Genomic DNA, 19,081 nt, shown 5'->3' on the forward strand with positions numbered 1-19,081 from the left:
GTACATTTCCTGAAGAAAATGTGAGTGGTGCTTGCCGTGGCAAAACTCACCCTCGGTTGCTAGGGTAAATTGGTTGGTTGCTAAGAAGCAGCTTGGTAGCTGACAATGATGATACATACACTTGTCACTATGAATGATATAAACCAACCCCTATGTCTTTATGACTTTCCAATTGAAAGATATGTCTGTTTGAGTTGGGGTTGCTAGGGTGTTTGATAATGGTTGCTAAGGCGTGGATAGGAGATGTCTACTCAGTTTGCTGCCCCGAGTCAAACGAGCCCACCCCCATGTCTCTGTGACGTTCTGTTTAGAAGATATGTAAGTTTGGATTTTGGTTGCTAAGGTCATCGATAATGGTTGCTAGGGCGTGGCTATGAACAGCTGAAGTAGTTCATGATTGGTTGTTTGCTGCCCCGAGTCAAACGAGCCCACCCCCATGTCTCTATGACGCTCTGATCCAAAGATACCCATCTGAACCATTATAATGGCGGTCTAAGGGATCTGTTGCTAGGGTGCTCTAAATGGTTGCTAGGGCGTGGCTTGACACCTTTATAGTGATTCAGAGACTTTGATTGGTTAGCTGAGTAAAACGAGCCCACCCCCACGTCTCTATGACATTTTAATGCAAAGTTATTTAGATTGCAAAATTCCTATGTAAATTACCATAGTAGGAAAAACACATGTGCATTTTTCCCTCACCATACTATGTCAATGGGGCAAGTTTGGGGGTCTCTTGCCCCCCAGGGGTAAAACTTTTACCCCACTGTGGGGTATGTTCTCGCTCAGCTTGATAAAGCCTTCAAATCTGGTGATTTACAAGTTTGTGCGATATTCTCGCTCTGAGCTACGATCCGTCAAAGTCGGTCGCAATGTTAAGTCTATGGGATTTTTCGCCCGGTGTACGAAAATCGTACGCCCGATCGCTTATAAAAGTCATAGCACATCTTTCCTCAATACCCCGCACGATTTGACGCCCGTTTCAGGGGTGTGTGGCAAAAACTGCGGGACTAGTTACGCGCCGAAATTTAAATGGAATCTATAATAATAATGCTTCGCCTTAAAAGGCAAGCACCACTAAATAGTACGCTTTTGTACATCGTATCTAATCTTTGGCATCTGCGTTGTGCGCATGCTCCGAAGACGTTTATTTATTTTACATAAACGTTATGGATACATACGCAATATATGAGTTACAGTTCATCCAACGTACATCGATAGAAAGCCATCTTCCGTAGGTGGCGGAAGTACTCCTAACAGCCATCGCACAAAACGAAGAAGAAGAAATACAGCCGACGAAGAAGAAGATCAGCTGACTGACTGAACATAGCTCAAAATGGTATTATTTCTTATTTTTTATTGAACGACAGCTCTGTTTCATATTTAAAACCATTACAGCGATGTGTTCGTTGTGACTAGTTGTTTGTTTTATTTTGTTATTATTATAATTACGTTATTGAATAACGAACGCTAACGTTAATAGTTTAAGAGCTTAATAGTTTAACGTTAAACTGGCGTCCTTAATAAACTTATCTGCTGCTTTCTTTCATTTCAGAGGTTCCGATTTTGTGGAGATCTGGACTGTCCGGACTGGGTCCTTGCAGAAATGAGCACCTTGGCTAGAATAGTAAGTCTAACTTTAATAGATGTTGCGTTTTCTTTGCGAATTCCGCACAAATCTTCCCACGAATCAGGTTCTTCATTGTTGTTCTTCGCAGTCGAGCGTGAAGATGAAGCTTCTGTGCGTGCAAGTCATCAGAGATCTGCTTGATGAAGGCATCGATGTAAGACAGCCCCGGAGACAGCAGTCGTGTTTGAATACTAAATAGATATCCTCTAACTGCTCTGTATCTGTTTTCAGTATGACAAAGTTTCAAAACTAACCTCAGATGCAAAGTTTGGTAAGTAAAAAAAATAAATAAAAAATTTGTGTGTGTAATTTGATCTTGTCTATAGAGAAGTGAAATAAAATTTTTACTTAAAATGCAGCCGTTCTTAATATAATTCTGGCCAGTACTTGCTTATATGTTTTTTCCACGTTATGGTGGGAATTTACATTTTATAAAGTATATTTAATGTTAGGCAATGCAATGCTAAATATTAGGCCAATATAAAAACTAAAATGAGTTGCTTTAAATGATTAAATATTTTGTGTGCTATTTAGTGTCCTGCTTTAAATGATTCTAGGAAACATGTATACTCAAAGTACATTAAAGACATTTTTAACAGAAATTGTATCCTGGGGAAATATAAAAATTTTGTATCATCTATAATTTTGAAATATTATATAAAATTGTTATTTTTATTAGTTATAAATTCATTTAAGTTTTAAATTTATATATATATATATATATATATATATATATATATATATATATATATATATATATATATATATATATATATATATATTATTTTTTTTTTTTTTTTTGCCATGAATGATTTGATGCTGATATGGCAAATAAAAGTGTGAATAAATTAATATATTAAATAATAGTTATAAATTATAACCTAAAAGTGAATTTAGGCATCACAACATTGTAATCCATAATTTAATAGATTTGCTAAAGATACATTTAACAATGTGAATGATCAGTGTTTTTTAAAATTAATTGTAAGTGAACATTAAATAATGCCTGAGGTAATCTAAATGTAAAAACTATAGAAATGAGCGGCACAACAATATTCATATTTACCGATAATGTTTATTAATTTAATATTGGCTAATAAATTACACTGCTATTTTTTATGCAACCTACCAAATGCTGTTTATATCTCGGGCCATATATCCTGCAAATTTGTCTACTTTTATTGATTTATTTATTTTTTCCCCCAGAAAGTGGCGACATTAAAGCCAGTATAGCGGTGCTGAGTTTCATTCTGTCCAGCGCTGCCAAGCATGACGTGGACAGCGAGTCTCTCTCCAGTGAACTCCAGCAGCTTGGCTTGCCTAAAGGTAAGGAGGATCTCTCCTTTATCGACTTTTTCAAAGCTATACTTAAAACTCAACACATTTACCTGTCCATTCATAGAGCACACCACCGGCTTGTGTAAATCCTACGAGGATAAACACATCGCTCTGCAGGAAAAGCTGAGGGAGAGCAGCCTGCGCCGTGAGTATTACCAAGAAAATAGGAGAAAAATAGAAACGCAGTGCAGATCTTGAAATGTCTTGATGCGTGTCTTGCGTCAGTGGGTCGCCTGGAAGCGGTGAACTGGCGGGTCGATTACACCCTGAGCTCCAGCGAACTGAAGCAAGTGAATGAACCCACAGTCCAGCTCAGACTTCAGGCTCAGGACCCCGAGACGGACTCCACACAGACCACCACCGTCTCCGTCACCGCCGACAAGTTCAGAGTACTGCTAACAGGTGACCGATCGCTGCCTGTCGTGTGTTTGAGCAGCAAATATCATTTCCATCCTTTAGGTTTAGAGTAATAAATGCGGTTTGAAGCTCTAAAAAGTTCTCTAAGAAACGAAAGTTGAAAATGTTCTCAGTCTCAGGCCCTCCAAGATGCAGGGGAGTTTGTTTAAATATCAGATCAGATTTGGAGAAATGCCATCACTTGCTCACCAGTGGGTCCTCTTCGGTGAATGGGTGCCGTCAGAAAGAGAGTCCAGACAGCTGATAAAAACATCACAATAATCTATAAATAAATAAACACGACTCCAGTCCATCGTTGCGAAAAGCTGCATGTTTGGACTTAATTTTTATTTTTTTTTGCTATTCAAATGTATCATTCATTTAGACTTAAACGAGTGTATGCTGTATTATGCAATAATTGTAAAATGTCCCTGTATTTTTATTCCAGAACTCAAACAAGCACAGACTATGATGAATGCACTACAGTGAAGCAGTCGCCGTTCCTCGAAAAATATTGCTGAAATGTGCACAGTGTATTAAAAAAATGTTTTTCTAAAGTAATGTGCTTTGTATAGCTTTTCACATCCCGATTAGTTAAATGTTGCTCAAATTGAGCACCAACTTCAAAAAATGTATTAATCAGATTGATCATTTTTATTGTTTCTGGACCAAATGTAACTAGGAAACTTCATTTGTCAGCTGTTGATCAGTGCTAACCAGAGTCAGCAGTGATTTATCTCACCTCATGTATTGGTTTATGTTATGTTTATTTCTGTTAATGGTCTGTTTCTTTTTCATAAAAAAAGTAAAGAATAAAGACTACACTAACTGTTAAGTATTTGTCTCACTACTGCATATTCAGAACCCTTAAAAACAAAGATACTTGATTTTACATACTTATGGGAATGGCATGAATTTAAAATGTGAATACATGCCGTTTAGTGTTTATTTCAGTTTTTTTTTCAAAAATATTTATTGTTTTTTAAATTGATTTATTTATAAATCTCTTGGCCTCGAGACATCTATCCATACCAGTTGGAAATCTCATCATTCCTTTAGGGGAAAAACTGCAGACAAACTAATTTAATAGAGAGTTCGGCTTTAAAGTAAACGTTTAAAAAGTTCCAAAGAAAAATAAATAAATAAATGAACTACAACTCCCATGATCCTTGCGCGTCCTTTTCATACACAGTAGCATACAGCGCGAGTTTCCCTGGTTATATAACAAGCTTGAGGAGCAAAGGTGGGTTGGTGCACGATTCCCTCTAATAAATTTATCGTTTTGCTGAACACGATCCGACTTTTTTTGAGCACACATAGCTATGCGACGGTTCAAACTTTGCATGTAGCGATGCAAGTTGCTCAGCATCGTTCAGCATGAGGGCGAGATTTCCTGAAAACGAGCAGAGAACGCCGCTCAGATGCCTTTTCATTAGTGCACGCATATTCATGTAGGAGGCTGAATGCTATTATTGTCCGCTCATTTACTGTATAATTTGGCGTGTTTTATATTGTAAAGCGTATCAGAGGCACAAATACGGTTAACACCTATTAGGGAGAAATTGAGGGAAAACAAATACAGAAGTATTTACACACGTTGTAGAGGCGAGCAACTTTCAGTGCTGTGCTAAAAAAAGGCTCCCTTTAATTTATGCGAATTATAAAATGACTAACGACCCTTTTCGTGCAAACTAGCGCACACTTAAAGATTGAGAGTTTAACTTTGGATAAATGTTCAACTCTGTCACCTATTTGGTCATAAACGTTTTCTCTCTCTTTTAATTTACGTCTATTTTGGATGTTAGTGTAAATATTATTCCAAGAAAACCACAAATTGAACTGTTGAGGTTTTATTTTTAGTTACCGGCTAAAAACGCAAGGCATTTAGTTTGAACTGAGACTGAAAAAAACAATTAGTCTTAGTCTTAGGCTAAATGTAAGTCTTCATCTGAAAAAAACGTGCACTGATTGATCTTAAAACATACCAGCGCCTTTATTTTGTCCTAAGAGGCAAACCAGTGATGCTTATTATTTTTAATAAGGAATGTTATTTGCTTAAATATCCTAACTGGGGCCTAATCCTGTCTTTGTCTAAGCCCTGTCTATGAAACCGGTCCTTAGGCCTTGTACCTGATTTTCTGTAACAACGTCTGAACCCTCGCTGTCTCTCATTTAGGTTTGTGACGCCCCTTCTTCATTTCCCGCTCAAGCATGCCAGAAGGCCCAGAGCTCCATTTGGCCAGCCTGTATGTCAACAAGACGTGTGAGGGTCTTGTGTTTAGTGGAGCCGTAGAGAAATCAGAAGTGAATAAAAATCCAGAGGTCCCATTCAGCTGCGACGCCTACTTCATCAAAGCCCAGTCTAGAGGAAAAGAGGTCAAACTCACCCTCACCCCAATTAAAAGCGATGATGACGGTAAGCGCAGGGTCACCAAGCATCAGTCCCAGCAGGCCATGGATGTGGTTTTTCGATTTGGGATGTCGGGGTTTTTCCGCTTCACCTCAGCAGACGACCTTCCGAAACACGCCCACCTGCGTTTCTACACCAATGAAAACCCGCGGAGGGTGTTGAGTTTCGAGGACACCCGCAGATTTGGCAGCTGGCATCCAAATGGGACCTGGCAAAAAGACAGAGGGCCTTGCGTCATATTTGAATACGAGAGCTTTAGGTGAGGGCCCAATTAATTGAGACAGCGTTTCACAGTGCATTCGATTGTAAAGGTGCCGTCATATTTACCATTGCTCCCATCAGGGCGAAAAAGACATCCCTTGCTTTGAGATTTCGCTCATTTTCACTTGAATTCACCAACAAAGCCACTTTGTTCGAAAATGAGTGCTTCATTCATCGCTAAGCTACTAAAACAATGGACCATTTTGCCATAAAAATTTTGCTAAAAATATGGCTTATGTGATCGCACTTAAAGGGTTAGTTCACCCCAAAATGGAAATTCTCCAATTTACTACTCGCCCTCGTGTCGCTCAAAACCCATAAGACCTTTATTTATCTTCCGAACACAAATTACGATATTTTCTATTAAATTTGAGAGCTATCTGACCCTCCATAGACAGCAACACAACTGAAATGACATAATCGTGCTTTAGCGTATTTGATGTAATCAGCCTGTCTGAGGGACGCATAAATCTAATCTGGGGAGAAAAGAATGGTTAATTATGTTATATATATGTATTAACTGTGTTTCTGGATCCGGGATTATTTCAGTTGTCTATAGAGGGTCAGATAGCTCTCTGATTTCATCAAAAAGATCTTAAGGATGAGTAAGTACAGGATTTTCATTTTGGGGTGAACTAACCCTTTAATAATCATATTGTACATTTTAAATAAGCTTATTCAATAGAAATTAGTCACTTGCAATTCATACGAAAAGGTCAGCTTCATCTTATCTGTTAACTCTGTATTCAAATATTTCAGGGAAAATGTTATTTCAAATCTGGGTGACAAGACATTCGACAAACCCATCTGTGAGGCGCTCTTAAATCAGAAGTATTTCAACGGGATTGGGAACTATCTTCGAGCAGAGATTTTGTTCAGGTAACACACCTTCTAATGTCGTCCAGATCTGAGTTTAACAATTCAAGAATTTTTTATTTATTTTTTTTTGGCCAGTCCATGTCATTTCCATGCAAGCTGTCATGTCTAAAAAAAGGGAAAGTTATTTGTGAAGGAAGTATACTTTTTATTTTTTATATGTTTATTTATTATTTATGTTGAGGTTCTACAACACATTTATGTTTTACTCCTTACATAAATTGATTGCGTGAGGGTTAAAGTATTTTATATAAATAGATTTTTATTAATACTAATAAAAATGATAAAGTCAAACCATTCAGTTTTTTGCTCAAATTTTAAACAAACTATATTACATTTCTGGTTCAGACGCATTTTTTAATTCTTTCTCGTTAGTTGCTTGAAGAAAAAAAGTGAACAGCAATCTATCATGTAAAAAATTATGCAAATTGCATTTCTTTATCCCAGTTTTAAGAATAAAACCCACATTGTTCAGTTGAAAAATCTGCCATTGTTTTACTTAATAGTACATTAGACCTTTGAACTCTTCCTCTTTTGATGGCTTACTATCAATGTCAAGTCTAATTATGAGGAAATATAACCAGTTCTTTTTTTTTTTTCAGATTACAAATCCCTCCGTTTGTGAAGGCAAGGACAGTTCTAGAGGGACTTGTGCTTAAACACGAGGATAAAAAGAAGGTCAAAATGGAGATCACAGTTGCAGAGGTGAAGGAATCTGACCTTCTTGTCTGTGCCACTGTATTAATAGCCACTTTGTTTGGCATAAATCATCACTTTGTTCTGTTTCATTCAGTCAGCAGATAAAACCAGAAAGAAAGGGGTGAAGGCTGAGACTCCAGACCTTCTTTCTTTGTGTCACACTGTTCCCTTGGAGGTGGTGCAGTTGGGTTGGTTTACACATCAACCAGTTGTGATTGATTTTGCACAGTTGTACATGCAAAGATTTGTGTATAATGATAGTTTACGTAATTGTTTACTTTTTTGTACCTTAAGGTGAAAATGGTTATGCTCCAGCAAAGGGGAAGTATTCTGTGCTTCAAGCTTGGATGCGATGTTACTGTGTAGAAGGAATGAAGTCATTAGGTGACCACAATGGACGGACAATTTGGTTCCAGGTATGCGTGCTATTCTCTGCAAATCTTAATTCTAATCCTGGAGACCATTCTGAAAGACATTAGAGTTCAATCGGCTTCTGTTTTTAGGGGGATCCTGGTCCTATGGTGCCTAAAGGTAAAATCCCTCTGCAATATAAACGGATGAATGATCCTAAAAAAGTTAGTCGCATGTAACATAATATTCCTCCATTAGGTGCCAAATCTCGCAGAATTATGTGGAAAAGGCAGAAAGATGATCACCAATCCACTGATTCAAAAGTGAGATGTCATTACTTGACTTGTCTGACACTCGAGTTAATGAACCGATGCAAGAACCTTGATTAATCAGCATCTGCTTCACTCTAGAGCGCCAAGAAGACGCGCACCGACAGCACCGCAAAAGCTAAACCTGCTAAGAAAAAGGAAAACGTAAAGGTAAAGCAAGAAAATGTGGCCTCCAAAACACAAAATGCTTCAAAAAGACTGAAAAAACCCCCCCAAAAGGCCAATACCGCACCTGCAGATGAGAACAAGAAGCCAAAAACAAGAGAAAAGAGAAGCTCAAAAGGTCAGAATCTCACACTGACTATTTATTTGGCTAATTTTGGTATTAGCATTTAGATCCTGATTACACTGCAATGTTGTTCTTTAAGTTCATCCAAAGACTGGAACTAACACAGTCAAAGGCAAACGTGTGAAGGAAGTGATTAAAACTAAAAGGAATTCTGTGACCTTCAGGAAAAGTACAACAAAAGGTATGACTAAAGTCTTTCAATACAGAGGCTGACTGCTCTGTGAGTTGCTTTATCTTGTTAATTCCTGTCTGGGTTTTATTTTAGCAAAGCCACAGCAGAAAAGAAGTGGCACACGAAGAGGCCGTTCCACGTAATAATCACTCAATCACTCAGACTAAGCTTCTGCGCAAAAGTTGGAAGTCAGCAAGCTACTGTAATGGACCGCCCAGAATTTATATATTTAGTAATGATTTCATAATCCTTTTTTACATTAAATAAGAAATATACGTACATAATTATATATATATATATATATATATATATATATATATATATATATATATATATATATATATATATATATTTTTTTTTTTTTTGTGTAAAAACCCATGCTTGGAGCCTTATCTTATACGTCTAGTGTTTCATTTCTTAATGTCACAAACAAAGTTTGTGTGGAAAAAAGAACCAAGTAATCCATTTTAAATCTTACACTGGAATTTTATTTTATGTTTTTGCAGAAAATAAACTTTGTGTAAAAAAAAAAAAAAAATGTGTGTAAGAATAATCACAAACCACAACTTTCCAAAGTGACATCAGCTACGTGGGGAAAACGGGTTATTTCAAGTACAATCATAATAGATATGCAGTTACATGGATCGCTGTATAATTAAGAGGAGAGATCTGATCTGAAAGGGTTTGAACGTTAAGGATATTCCAGGAGAGGTCTTTGACACAGGAATACTGGAATCTGGGCACTCTAGTAGGTCACAGCTGTAAAGACAATGACATAAGAATAGTGTTCTTAAAAATGCAACTATTTTAGTATTAATTGTTTACTCACTGCCAAGCTTCTTGGATTGGAAGGGATGTTGACAAAATCGTAGTCACGCTGCTTCCGTGAGACTCAAAGAGACGAACAAGTAGGGCATTCTCTCCGCTTTCCGCCTGCATGTGAGAAAAAGGAAATGGCGATTGTGGGCAAAATCGGTTAGGCGAGGTCACAGACAGGACATGAATGGGCACCTGTTTTATGGTCTCCAGGATGACAGCAGGAGAGTTCACGGAGAATGCACTCCAGGGTTCAGCAATGACGCCACGAAAGGCATGGAGCGGGAAGTTCAGGTTGTAGGCGTACTGGATAACTGACGCATCCTGGAAGAGGCCTTTTCACAAGCATTGGTGTTATTCATGGTTGTCGGGAAAATTGTTCATGTTTTTAGATTCAAAAGGATGTACCAACCTGTGTGTGGCATCAAGGCATAGGTAAACTTATGAGTACCCATATCTGCATTGGCATCTGGTGCTTTTGGAGCACGCAGTCTGTGGAAAATATTGGCAAAACATAACAGATTTTATTGACCTGTCTGTGATTGTGTTCAAATGACACTGCTGTGTTTATTCTGAGTGGGTAAGCTTACAGAGACAAGGTCATGATGTTTTCATGGACAGAGTAGCCATATTTGGAGTCATTAAGAAGAGCCACACCAAAGCCATGCTCAGACAGATCAGCCCATTTGTGTCCCCAGACCTATAAATTAAAACATAAGTTTTATGCATTATGTAAAGTTTTCCAAAAGAACATAAAACCACTGTGAAACAACGCATGGGGGTGTTAGGAAGCAGACGCTTGAATTAAAAGAGCCAACTCATATTGGTGAGGACATTGTCTGGTGTTTTTGGTTTAGAACGTGCATGGACATTTATTGGACAAACAAAAAAAGCAGAATCAAGGTTTACCATGTGTTTTTCATCAGTAGACAAGTTATTGAAATGTACACTTGTCAAAAAGTGTCCCAAACAGAGTACTTGTGGACGATAAAGCAAGGCTGGGCAACTCTACTCTTAGAATCCACTGTACTGCAGACTCTATTAGGGTTTGAGCTAAACTCTGCAGGGCAGTTGACCTTGAGGGCCAGTCTTGCGCAACCTTGCAAAAGGGTGTGGCGTTTAAGAATTCATGTTTTTCCCCCATTTATAAATTAATCTTTGTGGCCACCATGTTCCATTTCCAGCCCACACCTAATCAACAGTGTAAACAGCCTGGTGGTTCCTAGAGGATCAGTTTCCTGAATATTTTTACATGGCTTTTTATAAATGCCAGGAAGCATGTGGTTTCATTTTGTTAAGCCAATCAGCATACACTTATGTCTCGTGTAGTTCCCCCACAAGTCCTGTAAGTCATTCTGGTATCAGTACCCACAGTGGAATGCCACATGTGTTGCACGCAGTGGGTCTCCACGATCCCCATAAAGGCATGTTTACCTATGTATACACTACCTCAAAGCGAGCCCAGTCCCAGGATGTGTTTCTATGAGTGGGCCTTTGCAAGTGTCCAAACTGGATCTCATAAGTAGCATTTGGGCTGCGCACCTGAACAGGGAACTCAACCTTCAGAAACTTATGTGATTCTTCCCAGTCAACCTGGAAACAAAGCACCCATTATGCTTCGCCAAGCTTCTTGAGCAACTGGTTAAAATATCAAGCTTAAGATGACAATCTTTGCTACCTGTGTATTGAATTTGATATAAGGGCAGCAAGCATCCAGAACAATCTCCTGTGTAATAACGCTTTTTCCGCTAATTCTTAGCGAGAAGGAGACGCTACCCTGAAGTCCCCCTGATCTGACCACTTTGGCAGGCTCAATGACTTCAGCTGCAGGCTTCCTAGAAAAGTAGAGTTATTGCCATCAAAATTATGACTTCAATTTTGGTTCATACAGAGTTCACAGCTAGGTTCATACTCGATCTGATCCCACCCACTGCAGTGAGGATAAACAGGCTCACCTTGTCTGAAGGTGGTAGTCCATCACATCCCAGGCATCCCAATATAGAGGCACATCATCAAACAAAGCAAACTGGTTCCCGAGGCAACCCTCAGAAATGGTTTCCCTGGAGTCATAACATAGTTTCTTGAAGTAAGGACTGAAAACAACCCTATAAGATTCTGCACTTTTCTTCAAGGCCTTACATTGTGACTCACCTGTTTGCTTGAAGCAAAAGCAGAGACATCAAACGGCCCGTTTGGTCTATTGTGGCCTTCAAAAGACCATTTTCCATAATAATGGTTCCATCGACCTATATAACAAAGAGAACCCACAGAATGACGAAAATGTGTGGGTTAAAGAAAAACATGGAATGACGGAATATTTCCAAAGGGGAATCAAGTACCATCATTGTGACAGAAACAGAGTCCTTAGGCTCTGCCGTCTCTGTGACTTGAGCTATGCCCACGCTAGGTACTTTCACCAAGGCTGCAGGAAAAAGGTATAATAATAGACGATGTGGTTCAAAGAGCCTTTCTCTACTTTAATGAAATCTTACCCTGTTATTAGATATGAGTAGGATATATCTTAGATGTTGGCCCAAAGTAAGGTCATTTGAACAATGTTATGTTTTGTCTGTGGGAAGTACCTAATCTTGTTTGATTGTCCTCCACTGGCAGTGATATGACTTCAGTTCTTTCCCAAGGTAAAGTATTCAACACAGCTATGCTGGATCTTGAACCCTTCTCAGGAGTGGATCCCAGTGATTCACAAGCAGCAAGAAGCAGTCTTGGCCCTGTGGTGCGTATCTCTGAAAATATGCAGTTCAATAGTTCATCTGATGATGCAGACCATGCTGCACAGGAAGTGAAGTCAATCTTATGAATAATAAAGATACAATACTACTCATCTGAGTTTTCATACTTTGTGGTCTTTCAGCATCTAATAAGTATTTTGTCGTAATTTACTCATTACACATCTGTTTTCCATTTGCGCTATGTTCCAAATTTGAGATTCTCAAGATTTCCAAAGTTTTAAATCTTTAGTTTTTTTTAAGTATGTTTGCATTATAATTTATGTGCCTGTCATCTTATATAAAAAGGAGGGCATGTGTTCTTGTTTTAAAGTGTATTAAAAAAAATATCCAAATGCCATATAGCACTCGTTTTGCTGTGAGCAAAAGTCTCAAGAGTCTCAAATCTGAGTCTTTGTTAGAGATTGCTGAGGGGCAACACTTTTAATGTATATTATATTTCAGTATAATGCCCACACAAAGCCATCAAATAACATAAAATGTCCAGGAATACAATGCATGTGTAATATGGTCTACTTTTTGATCCCCCTACCCCATATTTAAAGCTAGACATAGACAGTCCCCTTTCACTTTGATTTGTATGGAAGAGAACATCTTTTATTCTTTTTTAGGAACAACATAAAGGTGAGTAATACAATAACTGTATTTTAAACTATTATTTTGATACTACTACTTATTCTTCTAAAAGCAATGGTTAGAATAAACTACAGTGTGTACAGGCAGATTATTTACCGTCATAGTACTGTAAAGCATCCTCAACAACCATCTCAATACAGCTGCCAGGAATCACGTCATGGAACTGATTAAGTAGAAGCAATCTAAAAAAACACCAGAGAGACTTGAGAACTCAGCTATGCGATTATTACCAGGAATCTTTGATGCATTAGCACTTACCTCCACAGCTCTTGAAGTTGGCATGCTGGGTATTTAAAGTGCTCTCTTTTACACAAAGCCAGACAGCTAGCCACCTCAATATCATGAAGCAAAGCCTCACATTGGCGGTTTCCCAATTTTATCTACAAGGAAAGAATTATATTAAAAGAGAAAGTCATTCAGACGTTGACATATAGTGTTTATACTGGAACTCTAGACATATTAAAAAACAATCACTCCTTTTCTGGGCTGGGTTCCTCCATGACTTAAGTCGACTGTAGGGGCCATAGATGGCGATGGTTATGTTGAAATTGGGTTCACAGTGCTTTCAGGAAACCCAACCCCGATGAGTATTGTGTATTTCACTTTCATGAAGAGGTTAGCTAATCATAACTGAGGTCATTTAAAAATCTTAATGGTACAGTAACCCAAAAAAAGCCTGTTATGGAATGGAAAACCGAACATGAACAATGAAAATGAGTGCAGGTGCATGTTCACACATTTCATCAATTTGGAAGAGCGCCGTTGGGTTTTGAGAGAAGGAAACACACCTTTGCTTGGGTGGTGTATGTGCCATTATGTAACTCAAGGAAAAGCTCGCCAACCCACGTACACAGGAGAGATGAGTCCGATTCCAGCTGAGAGAACAGGACATCAGGATTAGACATCTGGACCCTTGATGACACAAAGACTGGTAATCACTCATCAATGACGTCATGCATTTGTGTCACAGGCTAACTGCATTTCAGGCTAATCTGGGTTTTATCACATTATTTTGTTCAAACAGCAGGAAGTGAGTTTGTATGTTACACCCTCTGAGAGATGTAAAGGAAACTGACTTTGGCAGAGAATCAGTGTCAGAAACCCGTTGTAGACGGTCCAACATTAGCTGTGTGGGGCCACCGCCCCCGTCTCCGAAACCAAACAACACCGCGCTGTGATTGGCCCGTCCCTTATCTTTATTGTTCTTCACCGTACTGATCAGCTGTAGTGAGCCAAAGAAAAGACAAATGAGGCGTCAGGTCATTGAAGGAAGCTCTCAAATGATGACACACTTACATCTTCTACTTTTCCCTTCATCTCATAGGAGTTACCCGGAGGAAAATGAGTGAGAACCTGCGACCCATCAATACCTTCCCAAAAGAATGTGTTATGCTGGTGAAAAGAGGGAAGATTTATGTGCTTTTAAACATCAAAACAACCATAATGGGGGTTTTACGTGTATAGATGTGGTGGGTACTTACCGGGAATGTGTTAACAAGGTTCCAACTTAGCTTTTGTGTAAGAAAACGAGAAATCCCACTTCCTTTCATGATCTGAGGCAGCTGTGCTGAGTAACCAAATGTGTCTGGCAGCCAGAACTGTGTGGGTTACAGTAAAAATTAATTTAATACAGGAAGGGTATGTGTGTGTGTGTGTGTGTGTGTGTGTGTGTGTGTGTGTGTGTGTGATTCTACAAACTAAATCCTTGTAATTAATTACATTTTAAAACACAATTACTGATTACACTTTATTCATACAGTGGTGATAAATATTCGTAATTTTTTAATACTCCTTAATTAGCCTTTTTATATATGTTTGGAAAACGTTCAATATATGTTTGGTTTTGTGGAATTGTACACACCGGCCACTAGTCATTATCTATAATTAAATATTTATTGCTTCATCAAGTTTTTTTTTTTTTTTTTTTGAATACATTAATAATTATAATAATCTAATAAATTGACACGAAATACCTTCTGAGATTTTAAATTGAGGGTTCTCTTACGTCAGTTAATTCTCATATTAATATTTAAATTTAATGAAAGTATTTATTTATTTACAACATTTTTATAATTTAATTAAGTATTAGTCTTTCAACCCCATGTACGGAAATCATGCCAATGTAATATTTAATGCACTTCATGTTGTTGGTAAGAAAGCATGGAATGTATTTTCTTCTCTTTCTCTTTATATAATAATACGCTTTAAGACAATCCTATGTAAATCAATGTAATAAACGAGACAGAAGTAATCTAAAAGCAATAAAAAGGTTTCATTGTGGGATGCGTCTGACTGATATACAGCCTCAGGTGCCCTCCTTTCAGGTTCTCAGGACCTCCTCAGCCTTGGCAGAGAAAAGATGTGAATCGTTTTTCTTTCTTAATCTGTCCTCTCCTAGTAAACTGCCAATTTTTTTTTAAACGATATCAAGACCTGGCCAACTCTGCTCATGAGTTACTGAACACACCTGGATCAACACTGATAATAAAGCAGAGTAAACATGTACTGTTTTGAATCGTAGGAACTGAATGTACTTTATTTTGGACAACTAGAGGTACCTCTTTACAATAACGTCCAAATTCATCCTTGAAGAAGTTCTGTCCGTGTAGAAACTGCCTGACCATAGATTCCCCAGAAGGCAAGTTGCCATCCTGATACAAAGAAATTTGAAAGATGTTTTAACTAGTTCTGAACAGAATGAGGTTAAGAAATATTTTCATCCTACCATTTCCACCCACGTGCCTCCAACAGGAACAAACTGGCCTTTCTGTGCAAATTGCTTTATCTCTGAGAAAAGGCTGGGGTACCAGCTCTTCACCCACTGGAACTGCTGTGCCTGAACATACACGCTTGCTTTTGATGAGGGCATTGCAACACAACATTTAGTAAGTTTTCCATTAACATGTGCCCACGGTGAGGGGGCTTCTTTCTCACTCTGCCTAAATAGAAGAATGCCAGAAACGTACTTGTGAGCATGTAAAGATGAACTCTGGGTTCTTCTCCATCAGTCTGATCACAGTGACCCAGCTGCGAGCACACTTCCTGATAGTCTCTTCATAAGGCCACAACCAAGCTGAGGAGAGGATCGAAAACATGATCAACACGATCCAATCTTTGTCATTTCTTTACCACTTAAACCTTTAATGTTCTTGAAGAAGTCTCTTACACTTACCAAGGCTGCACATATTTCACCAAAAAAGATTAAAAATGATTACAATTTAAAATATTTTAAAATAGTTTTAAAAAAACCTAAAAAAATTACTCAGCATATTAGACTGATTTCTGAAGCAATTGGCTAAAAATAATTGAAATAAATTACATTTGAGATATACAACATTTACTATACTATATAATACAATTTTATTATATACAATCTTATTAAATATGACATTAAAATATATATTTGAAACTGTAAATTATTCAAATAATCGTGTTCAAAATAAACTGATTGTAACATTTAGAACATTACAAATTATAGTTTCATTCAAAATTAAGCAATTCATTTGATTTTATTCAATTAGTTATTTAACTTTATTTTATACTCTTTATTTGGCTGAATCTCAGAATTATTTCAGGAACAAAAAGCTCACAAGAACAGCATTTAATTAAATAGGATTTAAACAGGATTTTATTTTCGTTTTATCAAGCTTCTGAAAAGGAAATTGAACAATTGAAGTATATTTTAACCATGACATTATAGCAATGATTAGCAATATAAATGAAACAACTAGTTTTAGTGTCATGAATAGTGAAGTGAACTAACGTTTATTAAATAATATTACCCGAGTCAATATGGCAGTGACCCATGGCATGCACCACGTGTTGACTCTCTCCATTTTTCTGGGTGAAAAACTTCTGGGCCAGACTCCGAGCAGCAGCAAACGAACTGGGATTGGCTGGATCGCACAGATTCACCATCTCATTGGCTGTAAACAAGGCCTGGAATCCTCGCTGCTCTCCTTCTCCTAGTGTCTGTCCGAACACAGTGTAAAACAGACCACAGACATGTATGTAGTGCGTATATTTGTGATTCCCGGCCGAATTCACCATCACGGCGTGACACTACCTTCACAATATCCACAAGCATCTCAAAGTCAGTGAGAAGCTCTCTGACGTCTCGATTGAAAACGACAAGCTCGGCCTTCTGGAGAGCGAACTTCCTGTTTGGGTCAGGGGCGGCGATCATGGAACCATGTCCCGCTCCAAAAAGTCCATTACATGCAAGTTCCACATACAAGGTAACGCTGAACATCGAAATTAAAACATGAAGATTGAATCAAATGCATACCAACTCAGGCTATTCTATTAGATTTCCACTTACCCGTGAGCTTCAGTGTCCTTCAGGCTCTCGGTCAGAACGTAACTGGTCTTCTCGCCTTCTTTGGTCAAACCCTGAAAAATAATGCACTCGTAAACATCCTGCAAGTCCTTCACAAGGGCCTTCACGAGGGCCTCCTAACCTGGACTGGACGTTGATCCCTCCAAACCATTCCCTCTCCATCGCTCTCCCATCTCAGGTGCACCTCCTTCCCCCTCCAGGTCTCCGGGATCTTCAAGACCACTTTGAACCAGCACGTCCACCATCTGTGAAACATCACCAGGACATCTACTACCGCACACAGTTTTACCAGACAGTAAACCTTTTATGCATCTTACGTGGGCCCGAATGCATCGCCGACTTTACAAGGCTGGAAGTTTTGCTGGATGGCTTCTGAATAAGGAATACGCTTCTGGGACAGGAACACGGAGACGGACTCGAGCGGATGAGTGTCTCCAAACAGTCTGCAAGGAAATAAAAGTGCTTAAACCCCTGCTCATAACAAACCATCAACTAGAGTAAACAAGGTCAAAGGTCTTCCATTAACCGCTACGGAACAGATTACAAGAAATGACTAATAAATAGTAACAGTGTAAACATATATAGAATAAAATGCATGCGTTTGAAACTAGCCAGTTTGCATAAACATGATTAATCAAATAACCAAACAACAGTGTGCATAGTGTACATATAATGCTCACCTTCCTCTCAGATTGCAGTCTGTGAAGTAGATATCTGAGATGAACTTCTCCGCTCGCTCCAGCAGTGTCCGTCTGTTTTTCAGTACAGGTTGGTGGTACATGATTAAAAACTGAAGTGGTTATGATATGAATGGGGGAAAAAATCAGCTGCAGACGCGTCTCTGCACTGTACCCGGAAGTACATTGACGATAACAAACAGCCGTGAACCCGAGAGCTTCGGTCGATGAACACTAGAGGACGCCGTTGCTTCAGGTTTTAAAACTTCATAAAACTACAGCTCCGCGATATTCAGTCACTTCTTCTTATTCAGCTTTATTTAATAAAAAATAATGCACAGGTATCTTTTTCTTCCTTTTTGTTAACTATAGAAAGACCTCATTACAATCACATCATTTCAGTAATCTCATTATAAATCTTGGAAACGTTTAATGGTTTGTTTTCATATTTTAATATTTTATTCATAGATGTATACTGTTTTATGCTCGCATTGTTTTTAAAATACAATCTGTGAAAATTATTTATTTGCCCTACAGTCATGGCATAATTTTACCATGTTAGCTTTTGTTTTGAAGACGACTGACGACTGGCAGACCAGTGTTAAAATGTTTAATCAAAATGCAATAATAAACATTTACTGGGTCACAAAAATACTATATAATTTATATTTTATTTATTATATATCATCAGATGTACTTTGTAAACTTAAGATTAACATTAAACTAATCTAATATATGTATATAACATTTTATTAACTTGCGTACATTAATAATCCTGCTTAAAAATATTATTAAGTAAACATATAGCCATATAATAATATAATATATTATCTAACAAGTGATTAAAAAATAACATTAAAAGGAGATTTAATCATACCATCCCTTACCAGTTTTTAACAACTTTTAACAATTGAAATGCCATGAAATTATATTTATTGTCTAATTTATTATAAATGATCTTCATGGGCTTTGCAAATGTACTTGCTATCAGTGTTGAAGTACATGCATTTTTAGTCAACATTTAGAAAATTATATTTTGCATTAGTAATATAATGTATATTTTTGTACCCAACAATTCCCATTATAAAAATACCATACAAAAATAAATAAAACTGCTA

At 37.8% G+C, this 19,081-nt stretch overlaps 3 protein-coding genes across 3 annotated transcripts; 2 read left to right on the plus strand and 1 right to left on the minus strand.

The window, feature by feature from the left end:
* The first annotated feature begins 1,085 nt into the window (after nucleotides 1-1,085).
* Nucleotides 1,086-4,196, plus strand: commd4 (COMM domain containing 4). The gene is made up of 8 exons (XM_043228358.1): nucleotides 1,086-1,336; nucleotides 1,553-1,624; nucleotides 1,716-1,781; nucleotides 1,859-1,898; nucleotides 2,834-2,953; nucleotides 3,030-3,110; nucleotides 3,191-3,367; nucleotides 3,810-4,196. The coding sequence occupies exons 1-8, from the start codon at nucleotides 1,334-1,336 to the stop codon at nucleotides 3,848-3,850; spliced, it is 600 nt and encodes a 199-aa protein (XP_043084293.1). The 5' UTR covers nucleotides 1,086-1,333; the 3' UTR covers nucleotides 3,851-4,196.
* A 335-nt stretch (nucleotides 4,197-4,531) lies between these two features.
* Nucleotides 4,532-9,286, plus strand: neil1 (nei-like DNA glycosylase 1). The gene is made up of 11 exons (XM_043228357.1): nucleotides 4,532-4,604; nucleotides 5,538-6,030; nucleotides 6,792-6,911; nucleotides 7,511-7,613; nucleotides 7,702-7,795; nucleotides 7,902-8,023; nucleotides 8,111-8,138; nucleotides 8,217-8,281; nucleotides 8,369-8,570; nucleotides 8,656-8,757; nucleotides 8,842-9,286. Exons 2-11 carry the CDS (start codon nucleotides 5,573-5,575, stop codon nucleotides 8,889-8,891), a joined length of 1,344 nt encoding a protein of 447 aa, XP_043084292.1. The 5' UTR covers nucleotides 4,532-4,604; nucleotides 5,538-5,572; the 3' UTR covers nucleotides 8,892-9,286.
* man2c1 (mannosidase, alpha, class 2C, member 1) lies at nucleotides 9,218-18,153 on the minus strand. The gene is made up of 26 exons (XM_043228356.1): nucleotides 17,967-18,153; nucleotides 17,604-17,729; nucleotides 17,408-17,531; nucleotides 17,269-17,339; nucleotides 17,014-17,191; nucleotides 16,730-16,919; nucleotides 15,914-16,020; nucleotides 15,673-15,783; nucleotides 15,506-15,598; nucleotides 14,429-14,545; nucleotides 14,244-14,339; nucleotides 14,024-14,169; nucleotides 13,736-13,859; nucleotides 13,206-13,327; nucleotides 13,044-13,129; nucleotides 12,147-12,308; nucleotides 11,904-11,986; nucleotides 11,716-11,810; nucleotides 11,520-11,624; nucleotides 11,243-11,399; nucleotides 11,014-11,157; nucleotides 10,155-10,264; nucleotides 9,977-10,056; nucleotides 9,760-9,899; nucleotides 9,578-9,681; nucleotides 9,218-9,507 (listed from the first exon to the last, which is right to left on the minus strand). Exons 1-26 carry the CDS (start codon nucleotides 18,065-18,067, stop codon nucleotides 9,384-9,386), a joined length of 3,096 nt encoding a protein of 1,031 aa, XP_043084291.1. The 5' UTR covers nucleotides 18,068-18,153; the 3' UTR covers nucleotides 9,218-9,383.
* Nucleotides 18,154-19,081: the final 928 nt, after the last annotated feature.

Source organism: Puntigrus tetrazona, chromosome 25, assembly GCF_018831695.1.
Source record: "Puntigrus tetrazona isolate hp1 chromosome 25, ASM1883169v1, whole genome shotgun sequence".
Classification (NCBI taxonomy): domain Eukaryota; kingdom Metazoa; phylum Chordata; class Actinopteri; order Cypriniformes; family Cyprinidae; genus Puntigrus; species Puntigrus tetrazona.

Bases quoted from the DNA above. Each gene is read 5' to 3' on its own strand.
- neil1 (XM_043228357.1), top strand. From the start codon at position 5,573: ATGCCAGAAGGCCCAGAGCTCCATTTGGCCAGCCTGTATGTCAACAAG. The intron at 6,031-6,791 runs GTGAGGGCCCAA...CAAATATTTCAG, and splicing joins TTTGAATACGAGAGCTTTAG to GGAAAATGTTATTTCAAATC. The intron at 7,614-7,701 runs GTGAAGGAATCT...TGTTTCATTCAG, and splicing joins TGGAGATCACAGTTGCAGAG to TCAGCAGATAAAACCAGAAA.
- commd4 (XM_043228358.1), top strand. The intron at 1,625-1,715 runs GTAAGTCTAACT...TGTTCTTCGCAG, and splicing joins TGAGCACCTTGGCTAGAATA to TCGAGCGTGAAGATGAAGCT. The intron at 1,782-1,858 runs GTAAGACAGCCC...ATCTGTTTTCAG, and splicing joins TGCTTGATGAAGGCATCGAT to TATGACAAAGTTTCAAAACT.
- man2c1 (XM_043228356.1), bottom strand. From the start codon at position 18,067: ATGTACCACCAACCTGTACTGAAAAACAGACGGACACTGCTGGAGCGA. The intron at 11,811-11,903 runs GTACTTGATTCC...TTTGTTATATAG, and splicing joins CTGTTTCTGTCACAATGATG to GTCGATGGAACCATTATTAT. The intron at 9,900-9,976 runs GTTGGTACATCC...GCTTGTGAAAAG, and splicing joins TGCCTTGATGCCACACACAG to GCCTCTTCCAGGATGCGTCA.